Here is an 11,531-nt window from a genome sequence, read left to right on the forward strand (position 1 = left end):
CTTCCCTGCTGATGCTGATGCTATAGTAACAGCATCTTTTCTATGTGTTCATCTTCCAAAAGCCTGTGACCCCAGTATACTCTACACTCCTCAAAAGATTCTTGGAAAGAGACTCATATGCCTTAGGGACAAGGCAGCAGAAATGACACAAGTCCTGAATGAGCATCTCCTGTCTGGGGTGATGAGGGAAGGTGGAAGAACTGCTAGTGTCACCCAGGATCCACAAGGCCCATGGGGACATCTGGTCCAGAAACAGGGCAACTTGCTATCCAGAGTTCAGGAAGTAGCTTGCAGCTTCTGTTGCCCAGGCTGGAGCACAGTAGCACAATCTCAACTCACTGCAGCCTCGATGTCCTGGGCTCAAGCAATCTTCCCACATCAGCCTCCCAAGTAGCTGGGACTACAGGTGCACACCACCATGCCTGGCTAATTTTTGTATTTTTTGTAAAGACAGGGTTTCACCATGTTGGCCAGGCTGGTCTTGAACTCCTGACCTCAGGTGATCCACGCGCCTCGGCCTCCCAAAGTGCTGGGATTACAGGTGTAAGACACTGCGCCAGGCTGCAGCTTCTTATACATGCACCTTGCTGAATTAGAAGTAGGAGCTCAATAGGGGAGGGAGCCTAATGAACCAAGGCTGTATTCCCAGGGAGCTTGAGACTTGATGTTAGACTTACACACACACACACACACACACACACACACACACACACACACACACGCCTTTCCAGTGGGCTGGCTGGGCCTCTCCTCACTGCCAAGTTGCAAAGTTGTGTGGTCACCTCCTTCCCCCCGCAGCTTCCCGCCAGCCTGTGCCCTCAGCCCTCGCCTCCCTGAGCCAGGACAAAGGCCCGGCAGTGACTGGGAGGGGAACAGGAGGAGGGACAGAGGGATGGGAAAGTCTGCACAAAGGAATTCCTCACCCTGAGCCCCCTGACCGCCAGCGAGTAAAGAAGCAGATTTGCTCTCCCTCCCCCTTCCTCCCTCCTATCTTCCCACCCGGGCTGTGCCCAGGCCACGGAGCAGCTGCAGGCCTTGGGAGAGGACCCACACAGCCTCCTGTAGGTGGCAACAGTGCCACCTGTTTGACTCATAGGGCTGAACCGAGGACTGAAAAAGGGAGGAGGCAGACCACTCGGAGAGGAGCTGGGAAGCAGTGCAGAGAGCAGAGCGGAGCTGCCGCTGAGCAAAGGTGTGAGGGTTCGGGAAGGCTGGGGGGCTACAGGTGGGAGCTATGGAGCAGAGACCAGCTCCATCCCACTGGGATTGGGCCGGGGGATTGAATGGCACCCCTGTCAGCTCCCCTACTTGGGGGTTTCAGGCTGCTCAGACCCTGATCCCATCCTACAGACAGCTTCTGAAGGGAGGGGACTCTGGAAGGCAGTGTCTGAAGTGCAGAGGTAGGACCCCAGGGGAGGCAAGAGCTTAGAGCAGGCTATCAAACCAGCTCCAAGATGGGCAGAGGCAAGGGCTTCCCTTTGGGTTGGCTTTTTACCGGGAAGGGTCTCGGAGAGGGGAGAGGTTTCCTTCCCCCAGCTCCAGCTCCTCACCCCTACCCTAACCCTCCTTTCCCAAGGCAGCATAAAGAGGGCAGTTCAGAAGCAGCCACACCTTCCTGCTTACCGGACCCACCCACTGTGCACCCCTCTAAGACTCCATAGCCTCGGGGGAGCTCTGAGGACAAGGGATCCTGTCCCTCAGCCCGCATGCACACATGCTCACACACTTTGGGTGTATCCAGGGGCTCCTTTACATACTCAAAGTCACCTAAAATCATATTGTACCCACAGCCAGTTGTGCAAACCCGCGTACAAATGCTGACACAAATCACATACCCTCTCACATAGAATCAGTCACGTACCCAGCCAAGTCTGGGGATCAGCTCAGTCAGCCAAACCCAGAAGCATAAGGTACAGGGGTCCCCTGCCCCAAGACAACCACACCCCGCATACACACCTTTGCCCTGCATTTGTTGTACTTTGACCAAAGCTAACTTAGAGGGTGGGGCTCCTGAAGGCGAGTCTGGGCTTCTGGTTGGGGTTGGGGGGATGACGGCAGGAAAGGGCAGGACTTGAGGGGAGGCTTTGTATTTTGAAAATCCAAAGATTCCTTTAGAAGACTGGGAGTGACCCAGGCAACATGTTCACCTCAAGTTTTCCTCTTTTTGGCAGTGCCCTCTGTCCCCTGAGAGGTGGACACAGAGAATCTTTCAGGGATTTGTGATCTGAATAATCTCTATATCCATAGCAACTGGCCAACTAGCTGGGCCTTCCTTAGCCCCAGGTCAGAACTGGAACCTTTGCTTCAGGTTACTCCTGCTTCCTGGGCTGGAAAGCAATTCAACATGGGGCTGCCTCCAGCTTGGCCAAACCTGCTTTAACTTGCTGAACTGAGTTTGCCCCACCCTGGGCAGTTTCTCTTGAGTTCTTACCCCCAGGGCAAGCACTCCATCCCCAGAGGTGTGTGCTGTTAAATGGGGAGGAACTGGAGAGAGTGGATATGCATCCTGCCCGAAAAGAGGCTGGACCTCTTGGGTGTCCCACTGACTCTCCAGGTAACAAGATTAAAGGGAAACGAAAGCTCTGGAGACTGTCTCCCATTGCCAGGCTTGCAGCTGGGGCTGCTCGCCTCATCCACTCTGGCACTCTGGGCCTGCCCCGTGACCTCCGTTGCTGAGCAGCGGCCCAGGCCTCTGCTCCCCTCCCCGGGCTCCTCAGATACACTAGGAGGGAGACTGGGATCTGCCCTCTGCCAGGGTCCCTGATGGTCGAGTGTCCCTTCCCCCAGGCCTTCACCATGGCCGAGTCCCCCGGCTGCTGCTCCGTCTGGGCCCGCTGCCTCCACTGCCTGTATAGCTGCCACTGGAGGAAATGCCCCAGAGAGAGGATGCAAACCAGCAAGGTGGAGTAGGGATGGAGGGGGGAGGCTGGAAGTCAGAAGGCAGAGGCCCACTGGAGGGGATAAGAAGGCCAATTGTGCTCATAGACAGCTTGGGGGAAGGGGCTCTCTCTCCCAGGAAGAAAATCTCCCTCAAATATGGAAAGAGCTGCCCCCCCGAGCAGAGCAGCCCAACACGGGGCAGGCAGCTCCCTTTAGCTGCCACCCACTGGGGACTCTGAGTCTGAAGTAGGTATTGGTTGTGAGTTTCTCTCCTGCCCCTTTGCAGTGCGACTGTATCTGGTTTGGCCTGCTCTTCCTCACCTTCCTCCTTTCCCTGGGCTGGCTGTACATCGGGCTCGTCCTTCTCAATGACCTGCACAACTTCAATGAGTGTGTCATGGATTTCCCCCGCTTCCCCAGCATACATGTCAACCTGCTCCCCACCCTGGGAGCCCTGGGTGCCCCACTGTCAGTCATCCCCCAGCCCTGCCCAGCTGCTCAAACCCAGCTCTGCTGCTACCCAATCTCCTTAGAAAATCCCTCCCCAAAATCTCCTCAATCCTTGGAGCCCCTGGCCCGGTGAGGGGCTTTCTCCTCACTCCCTTCTAGTCCTCCTGGATCCACCCACCCCACCTCCCCTCAGGCCACTATTGACACCCCTTCCCCCACTTGGACACTTCCCTCTCCCCTCCCACAGATTCCTCTTCCGCCACTGGGGACACTGGATGGACTGGTCCCTGGCATTCCTGCTGGTCATCTCTCTACTGGTCACATATGCATCCTTGCTATTGGTGGGTCTGGAGGCCACTGGCCTAACCCCACCTCAGCCTTCCTTCCTGCTTAGTTTTAGCTCCCTATTCCCATCCTGGCCACCGAGGGAGGGGCTAATTCTTGGGTAGGAGGGAGGTACCAGCCTGGGAAGCCCACCTCAGTAACCTTGCTCCCCTCTTGGCACCCCGTAAGTCCCACCACTCTCTGCCCCTAGGTCCTGGCCCTGCTCCTGCGGCTTTGTAGACAGCCCCTGCATCTGCACAGCCTCCACAAGGTACAGTAGGGATGGGAGTGCATGGGAGAGGGGGCCACTGGGCCCAGCACTTGGCTGGCTATTTGCTGAGGATCTCACATTTATACCCCCGGGGGGTCAAGCCCAGGACCTGAAGCCTAGTAAGTACTTGTTGAGTGAAAGGAGGAAAGCAGATGTGTCAGGGGAAGGGAAGGGTCGGGTCCCATCTCTGTAGAGTGAAGGAGCAGCTCACCAACCATGAGCCCAAAATTGACCAAGAGGCCTCATTCATCCCTGGCCCCCCAGGTGCTGCTGCTCCTCATTATGCTGCTTGTGGCCGCTGGCCTTGTGGGACTGGACATCCAATGGCAGCAGGAGTGGCATAGCTTGCGTGTGTCACTGCAGGTGAGTGGCCAACCTCCAGTGTCTAGACGGGAGCCTTGGCTTGCGGCCAACACTAGAACATATCTTGCTCCTGTTCCCCAAAGACTGCAGGTAGCTCTGAACTCCAGCAGTCAGGCCCTAAAAGGAAAGCGGGGAGGGGCACTGGAGAAGAGCCCACCTCACCAGCTCTTGTCCACAGGCCACAGCCCCATTCCTTCATATTGGAGCAGCCGCTGGAATCGCCCTCCTGGCCTGGCCTGTGGCTGATACCTTCTACCGTATCCACCGAAGAGGTGCCAATGCCGCTGCCCCACTCACCCTTGCTGGCCACTCATGCTCTGCGACCTGCACTCTACCTTCCATCCCCAGAGCTCTCCCCTTGCCCATTCTTGAAAGCCTGTCCCCCCACTCCCCACAGGTCCCAAGATTCTGCTACTGCTCCTATTTTTTGGAGTTGCCCTGGTCATCTACTTGGCCCCCCTATGCATCTCCTCACCCTGCATCATGGAACCCAGAGACTTACCACCCAAGCCTGGGCTGGTGGGACACCGAGGGGCCCCCATGGTGAGTGTTGGACAGAATGCTGGGAGGGTGGGGAGGGTCTGCTCGTCTGCGCTATAGCGACCAGGCCTGTGGGTTCCCAGTCTCCCACCCTCCCCTGCTACCTCATCACCTATTCCCTTTCCCAGCTGGCTCCCGAGAACACCCTGATGTCCTTGCGGAAGACAGCTGAATGCGGAGCTACTGTGTTTGAGACTGATGTGATGGTCAGGTGAGGGAAGCTGGGGCTTAGGGGACCTGGGGGGCTGAAGGATATGACGACCAGCCCCAGAGCTTGGCCCTCTGACACCCCTTGTGCCCTCAGCTCCGACGGGGTCCCCTTCCTCATGCATGATGAGCACCTCAGCAGGACCACGAATGTAGCCTCTGTATTCCCAACCCGAATCACAGCCCACAGCAGTGACTTCTCCTGGGCTGAACTGAAGAGACTCAATGCTGGATCCTGGTTTCTAGAGGTGAGGACAGCCTCTGCAAAGAGGCAGCCACCTGCAGGGACACTCAGAGAGGGCAGAGTTCATTCTGTTGATAAGCATTTGCTCAGCCCTGTGCTAGGCAATAAGAACATAGTCTGTGCTCTCAAGTCACTTCCACCTAGTAGAGAGCCTAGGCAGCAGACGGTTCAGGAAACTCAGAGCAATAAAAACATTTTCCTGCCTGGGAGAGAATCAGGAGTGGATTCATACAGGAGACGATGAAAGTCTTCTCCTAAGATGCACAAAGCAGGGAACGGGAACTCCGTCAGAGGGAAGAGGACGCGTAAAGCCCAGAAGACTGAAAAAGGGTGTTTCCAGGAATAAAATGTGGCTGAATGTAACTGAGAGAGACAATTCATGGGAGTGGTAGGGAGCAGAGGCTTGGCCTTGAAGAGCTCCGAATGCCTGGCCCAGAAGTGTCAACTTCAATCCTGTAAGTGGTATAAAATATTTAAAAGGATATTGAATTTTTTCAGTTCCTCTTTCCCTGATTGTAAAAGTAATACCTGTTCATTGTAAAAAGTAAAACATCAGAGAAATAAGAAATAACATAGAAATCAAAGTCTCCCATAATCCAATCCCTCTGAAATAGTCACTGTTAACAGTTGGATACACACACACACACACACACACACACAGTCCCCAACTTATGAGCTTCCATTTAATGTTTTTTTACTTTATGATGATTTGAGATTGATATACATTCAATAGGAACTATACTTAGAGTACCCATACAACAATTGTTTTTCATTTTCAGTACAATATTCAATAAATCACACGAGATATTCAATACTTCATTATAAAATAGGCTTTGTGTTAGATGATTTTTGCCTAACTGTAGGCTAATGTAAGTTCTGAGCACACTTAGGGCAGGCTAGGTTAAGCTACGATATTCAGTAGGTTAGGCATATTAAATGCATTTTTTATTTTCAATCTTTTCAACTTAAAATGGGTTTATCAAGGCACAACCCCATCATAAGTCAAGGTGCATCTGCATACACAAACTCTCTCTCTCTCTCTCTATTTTGCACAGACAGAATCATTACACAGACTCTTTTGCAACTTGCTTCTTTTCCATTTAACTCTTTACATCATATCAGATCAGAGTGATTAAGAGCAAAGGATGTCTGGGTTTAAACCCTGGCTCTACCACTTACTGACTGTGTGACCCGAGGCAGCATTTCTTAGTCTCTCTGTGCCTCAATTTTCTCATTTGTACAATGGGAATAATAACAGTACCTACCTTGTAGGGTTATTGGGAGGATTAAATCAGTCAATGCACATAAAGTACTTAGAACACTGCCTGGCACATAGTAAGTACTTAATAAGTGTTAGATAGCTAGCTTTATCCATGTCGGCAATTAGGAAGTGAGGTCATTCATTGAGAATAAGGAGAGGAGAGTAGCAGAGGCTTGGAATAACACTAGGGGGAATGGGAGAGGGAGCAAATCAAGAGCAAGTACAAGGATTGTTAAGCAGTGCTGAGAGCGAAAAATAAGGACTGCAGTGCCAACAGCCCACATTGTGTACTCTGCCCATGGCAGTGCTCAGCCCCCAGTTCTAGGGGTGGAGAAGGCAGACAATTGTAGAATTGAATCAGAGTCTGGGAGTTGTAGGGCAAGTGGGACAGAAAGGGAGCTGAGAGTGCTATGGAAAAGTAGTTCAAGCTGTGGATGGACCATGGGTAGGGGGTGTAGGTGCAGCTAGAAAGGGGCTGATGAACTGGGAAGAAACCAAAGCGTCAGGATTGCAGAGGTCTCCTCAAGACCAATGAGAAGGTGTAGTGGGAGAGAGGAAGTTAGGAAACTGGAAGGGTAGGAGGTTGAGGTCACAGAGTAAGATGTTAGACGGTCTGGAAGAAGGCCACAGTTTGGAAAAAGGCCCTGGCTCAGAGGTGGAAAGAAGCTGGACACCAAGTGGAAGATATGAGTGAAGATAGTGAGGATGGGGGCAAGGCCTGGAGGCCTCTTCTGGTCTTGAAATAATTGTTCTTTCTTATAGAGGCGACCCTTCTGGGGGGCCAAACCGCTGGCAGGCCCTGATCAGAAAGAGGCTGAGAGTCAGATGGTACCAGCATTAGAAGAGCTATTGGAGGAAGCTGCAGCCCTCAACCTTTCCATCATGTTCGACTTGCGCCGACCCCCACAAAACCACACATACTATGACACTTTTGTGATCCAGACATTGGAGACTGTGCTGAATGCAAGGGTGCCCCAAGCCATGGTGATGTTGCCAGGACCCCCTCTCCCCACCCTGCCTTCCCTAGGCCATGATGATGATGATGATTTTGAGGCTGCCCCTAGCCCCAGGGCCCTGCCCCAGCTCACATACCCCATTCTGTGGTCAAAACTCTCTGCCCCTGTCCCTGCCCTTGGAATCCCTAGGTCTTCCTCAGCTTCACACCCATCCTTCCTGAACCACAGGTCTTTTGGCTACCAGATGAAGATCGGGCTCATGTCCAACGACGGGCACCTGGAATGCGCCAGATATATGGACATCAGGGAGGCAACAGAACTGAGAGGCCCCAGTTTCTCAACCTCCCCTATCAAGATCTGCCACTATTGGATATCAAGTGAGTGCTAGAGGAAAGGAACCAAGGGGATCACATGAGGCTTAATGGCAGGGAAGAATCAGTTCAGGGAGAGCAAAGCCTCTTGATTAATTCACTCATACAACAAGTATTTACAGAACACTTGCCATGTATCAGGTAGTATTGCAGGCTTTGGGGACACAACACAAATAAGACAGACAAGGTTCCTGCTTTTGTGGAGTACATGTACTACTGAAAGAAACAGAGAATAAACCACTTAACAAAATACATGCATATTGGAAAGTGAAAAAGTGTTATGAAGACAAAACAGAGAGATGTAGAAGAGTGGTTAGGTTTGAGAGTGATGGGCTGGGGCAGGGAGGTGGGTGCACCCACATTCGGAAGGCTGGTTAAAGAGGTGATATCTAAGCTGAGACCTGAATGGTCACAAGGAGCTAACTACGAGCTGCAGAACAGGAACAGCAGTCTAATGAGCAAGGGGAAGGGGAAGCTAGAGAAGCAGGCAGGGGCCAAATTGGGTAGGACCTTGTAGGCCACGGGAAGGATTTTATTCCACAACAAAGAGATCAGGTTAAGAGAGCGTGAATCAGGGAGAGTCCCAGATATGAGCTGAGCCCCAGAAGCTGACCCAGCTGAACCATGACGGACTTCAAAGCATCTGGTTGCTAGAGCCTCTTATAAGGTCCTTGTGTTCAGACAGAAAAATGTGAACTGAATGATAGCCCAGTTATCATACATATTTCTTTTTTTAATTTGAACTTTAATTAAAAAAATTTTTTTAGAGATAGAGTCTCACTCTGTCACCAAGCCTGTAGTGCAGTGGCCTGATCAGAGCTCACTGCACCTTTGAACTCCTGGGCTCAAGTGATCCTGAGTAGCTAGGACTATGGGCACACACCACTATGCAAGGCTATTTTTTTTTTTTTTTTTTTTTTTTTTTTTTAGAGACAGGTTCCTACTACCTGCCCAGGCTAGTCTCAAACTCCTGGCCTCAAGCAATCTTCCTGCCTTGGCCTTCCAAAGTGCTGGGATTACAGGCCTGAGCCACTGCCCCCCCCCCCCCACCGCCAGCCTCCCGGTTATAAGCATGAGCCATCTCACCTAGCTATGTAAGTATTTATTTCCCCAAGTTATAACCAGAGGAAGACATGACATAGGGTTTGGCTCTCACCTTAGTCTTGTCCTGGTCAATATCAGCTGCTAATCAACTGCTGATCATGTTTCCAAAAGATGTGAATTGGTAATGAATACACTGATGATGGAATCGAGGCCCTGAAAGGTCCAGGTGCTGTAAAAAGATAGGCCAAATCTAGCAAGATGAAATGCACCAGGGATAGATGGAAAGACCTCTATTTGGGGCCCAAAAGAATTTCAGTTGCACAAAGACCAGAGAGGAGACACTGGCATCAACAGGAACATGTGTGAAAAAGACCAGGGCTTTTATTGAACAGTATACATAGTGAGTCATCAGTGGGATGTAACATTGACGAAGGCTAACCTGACTCTGGGCTACCTGAATACAAGCATAGTGCCCAGAGGACAGGAGGAGATAGTTTTGCTCTCTTCAAAGCTGACCCAAGCTGGCTGGGCATGGTGGCTCCCACCTGTAATCCCAGCACTTTGGGAGGCCAAGGCAGGAGGATCACTTGAGCCTAGGAGTTCAAGACTAGCCTGGGCAACATAGCAAAACCCCGTCTCTACAAAATAAAATAAAATAAAATAAAAACTAGCTGAGCATGGTGGTGCCCACCTATAGTCCCAGCTACACTGGAGGCTGAGGCGGAAGGATCACTTGAGCTTAGGAGGTCAAGCTGCAGTGAGCCAAGACTGTGCCACTGCACTCCAGAGCAAGATCCTGTCTCAAAAAAAAAAAAAAAAGGCTGGTCCAAGCCCATCTGGGATATTATTTTCAGAGATGGGTCCCATATTTTCAAAGGAACATTGATAAATTGGAATATATCATATTAGAGAGGTTTGTACAGGGAAGGAAATAATAAGAGTAATGGCTGAAGGAGCTGGGGCTGTGGGGCCTAGAGAAGAGAAGGCTCAGGGAGAGAGGGCCTCTGCTAAGGACCCAGGGGAGAGACACATTGTGTGGCCCCAGATAGCAAAGCTAGGACCCATGGGTGGAATCCACCAGAAGACAGAGTTCAGCTATGAAAGGAAAATCATTGTTGGTCAGGGGCTGCAATGGAAAGGCAGAGCTGATACCTCCTTGGCAGTGGCACTGTAGATTCAAGCACAGGCAGGGGGCTGCCTCCCATGTCCCGTGCGCCATGATTCTGGATGTTCCCTATTTTCTTTCCCATCTTCACAGGGCATTGCATAAGGATAATGTCTCGGTGAACCTATTTGTAGTGAACAAGCCCTGGCTCTTCTCTCTGCTTTGGTGTGCAGGGGTGGATTCGGTCACCACCAACGACTGCCAGCTGCTGCAGCAGATGCGTTACCCTATCTGGCTTATTGTAAGGGCTCTGGGACTGTCACCTCTCCTCTCCTCCCATCCCTGGTTTTCCTTAACCCTGTCCCTCTCTTCCTTACTTATTTCCCCTGACATTCTACCCTTGGGGCCTTTTCCTATTTTCACAGACCCCTCAAACCTACCTAATCATATGGGTCATTACCAATTGTGTTTCCACCATGCTGCTTTTGTGGCCCTTCCTCCTCCAAAGGTGAGTTCTTTGTGCCTCAGCTTTCTGGGTCCTTACTTTCTCCAGGGCCCTGGTGATGAGGCTGCTTCAGACTCATATATGCTACCCAGGGCTTGGGGTCTGTTTAGTTCCTCTGAGATTCTTAGGCCCTTCCTTATACTATCAAATTGGCTTGAATGTAGGAAAGGCAGTTGGGGGAGCAGGTGTGGGGGCTGGAAAGGCCTGCTTGAAGCTAGCTGAACTCACAACGGGAAGCTTTTCTCCTCACAGGAGATTTGTTAAGAAGAGAGGGAAAACTGGTAAGAACTTTCTCCCCTCACCTCATGTTTCTCCTCCTGTAGCTTTCCCCTTGCTTAACTCCCTAGATGACCCACCCTCCCCCTCCTCCCCAGGCTTAGAAACAGCAGTGCTGCTGACAAGGATCAACAATTTCATGACGGAGTGAATGCCCTGCCCTGCTTCCCCACCCAAGCCAGTCTACATTGCCCAAACAGCAAGGGTTGGAGAGCGGCTGAAGTGGAATGCTTCAGGGGTAGTGGGTTGCAAGTGGGGGGAGCTTTGTCGAACCATGAGGGCCCTCTGCCCAGTTGATGGGCATTCCCTAAGCTGCTATGGAATCTGGTCCCTTTGGGGTTTTGACCTGAGATGTTTGTGAAGACAGTGAGTAATGAGAAGTTTCTCCCCAAATGAAACTAGAACAGAGGAAGTAAAAGGGAGATTGCTCGGATAATGTCTCAGACTTGTGTGCACGTGTTCTTGCATAGAAGGCACAGGGTGTGTCGGGGTGGGATAGCTTGGAAGAGGGACTGAAGGAAATAACCAAATGGTCTTTTCCGGAGAACTGTAAGATGATAGAGACACCATCGCCACTCCACGATGTACTGTCTTCCTCGACCCTTGCAGCTTAGCTGTTTTCCTGCCTAGAGGCTAGGAGCTGAAGAGCCCGTCTAGCCCTGTAATTCTGTGCTTACAGGTGGCTTTTTGCTGTGCGCAGCCTTTTCTTCAAGGCAGGTTGGTTCCTGTATCTT

General features: G+C 51.5%; 1 protein-coding gene across 3 annotated transcripts; it reads left to right on the plus strand.

Moving 5' to 3' along the window:
- The first annotated feature begins 845 nt into the window (after positions 1-845).
- Positions 846-11,230, plus strand: GDPD2 (glycerophosphodiester phosphodiesterase domain containing 2). 3 transcript variants are annotated; one of them, XM_003272681.3, is made up of 16 exons: positions 846-1,192; positions 2,788-2,901; positions 3,167-3,270; positions 3,578-3,671; positions 3,866-3,925; positions 4,190-4,288; positions 4,467-4,560; positions 4,686-4,831; positions 4,957-5,039; positions 5,133-5,283; positions 7,303-7,524; positions 7,725-7,873; positions 10,170-10,317; positions 10,442-10,524; positions 10,774-10,802; positions 10,896-11,230. In XM_003272681.3, the coding sequence occupies exons 2-16, from the start codon at positions 2,797-2,799 to the stop codon at positions 10,946-10,948; spliced, it is 1,620 nt and encodes a 539-aa protein (XP_003272729.1). In that variant the 5' UTR covers positions 846-1,192; positions 2,788-2,796; the 3' UTR covers positions 10,949-11,230. The 3 variants fall into 3 exon arrangements, with proteins under 3 accessions (XP_003272729.1, XP_003272730.1, XP_003272731.1); XM_003272682.3 differs by lacking the exon at positions 2,788-2,901; XM_003272683.3 differs by lacking the exons at positions 2,788-2,901; positions 3,167-3,270 and having other exon boundaries at positions 852-1,192.
- The last annotated feature ends 301 nt before the right edge of the window (positions 11,231-11,531 follow it).

This window comes from Nomascus leucogenys, chromosome X (genome assembly GCF_006542625.1).
Source record: "Nomascus leucogenys isolate Asia chromosome X, Asia_NLE_v1, whole genome shotgun sequence".
In the NCBI taxonomy this organism is placed as follows: Eukaryota; Metazoa; Chordata; class Mammalia; order Primates; family Hylobatidae; genus Nomascus; species Nomascus leucogenys.

Coding starts and splice junctions, on each gene's coding strand:
- GDPD2 (XM_003272681.3), top strand. CDS start 2,797: ATGGCCGAGTCCCCCGGCTGCTGCTCCGTCTGGGCCCGCTGCCTCCAC. Junction 4,832..4,956: donor GACACCGAGGGGCCCCCATG/GTGAGTGTTGGA, acceptor TCCCTTTCCCAG/CTGGCTCCCGAGAACACCCT. Junction 10,803..10,895: donor TAAGAAGAGAGGGAAAACTG/GTAAGAACTTTC, acceptor CCTCCTCCCCAG/GCTTAGAAACAGCAGTGCTG.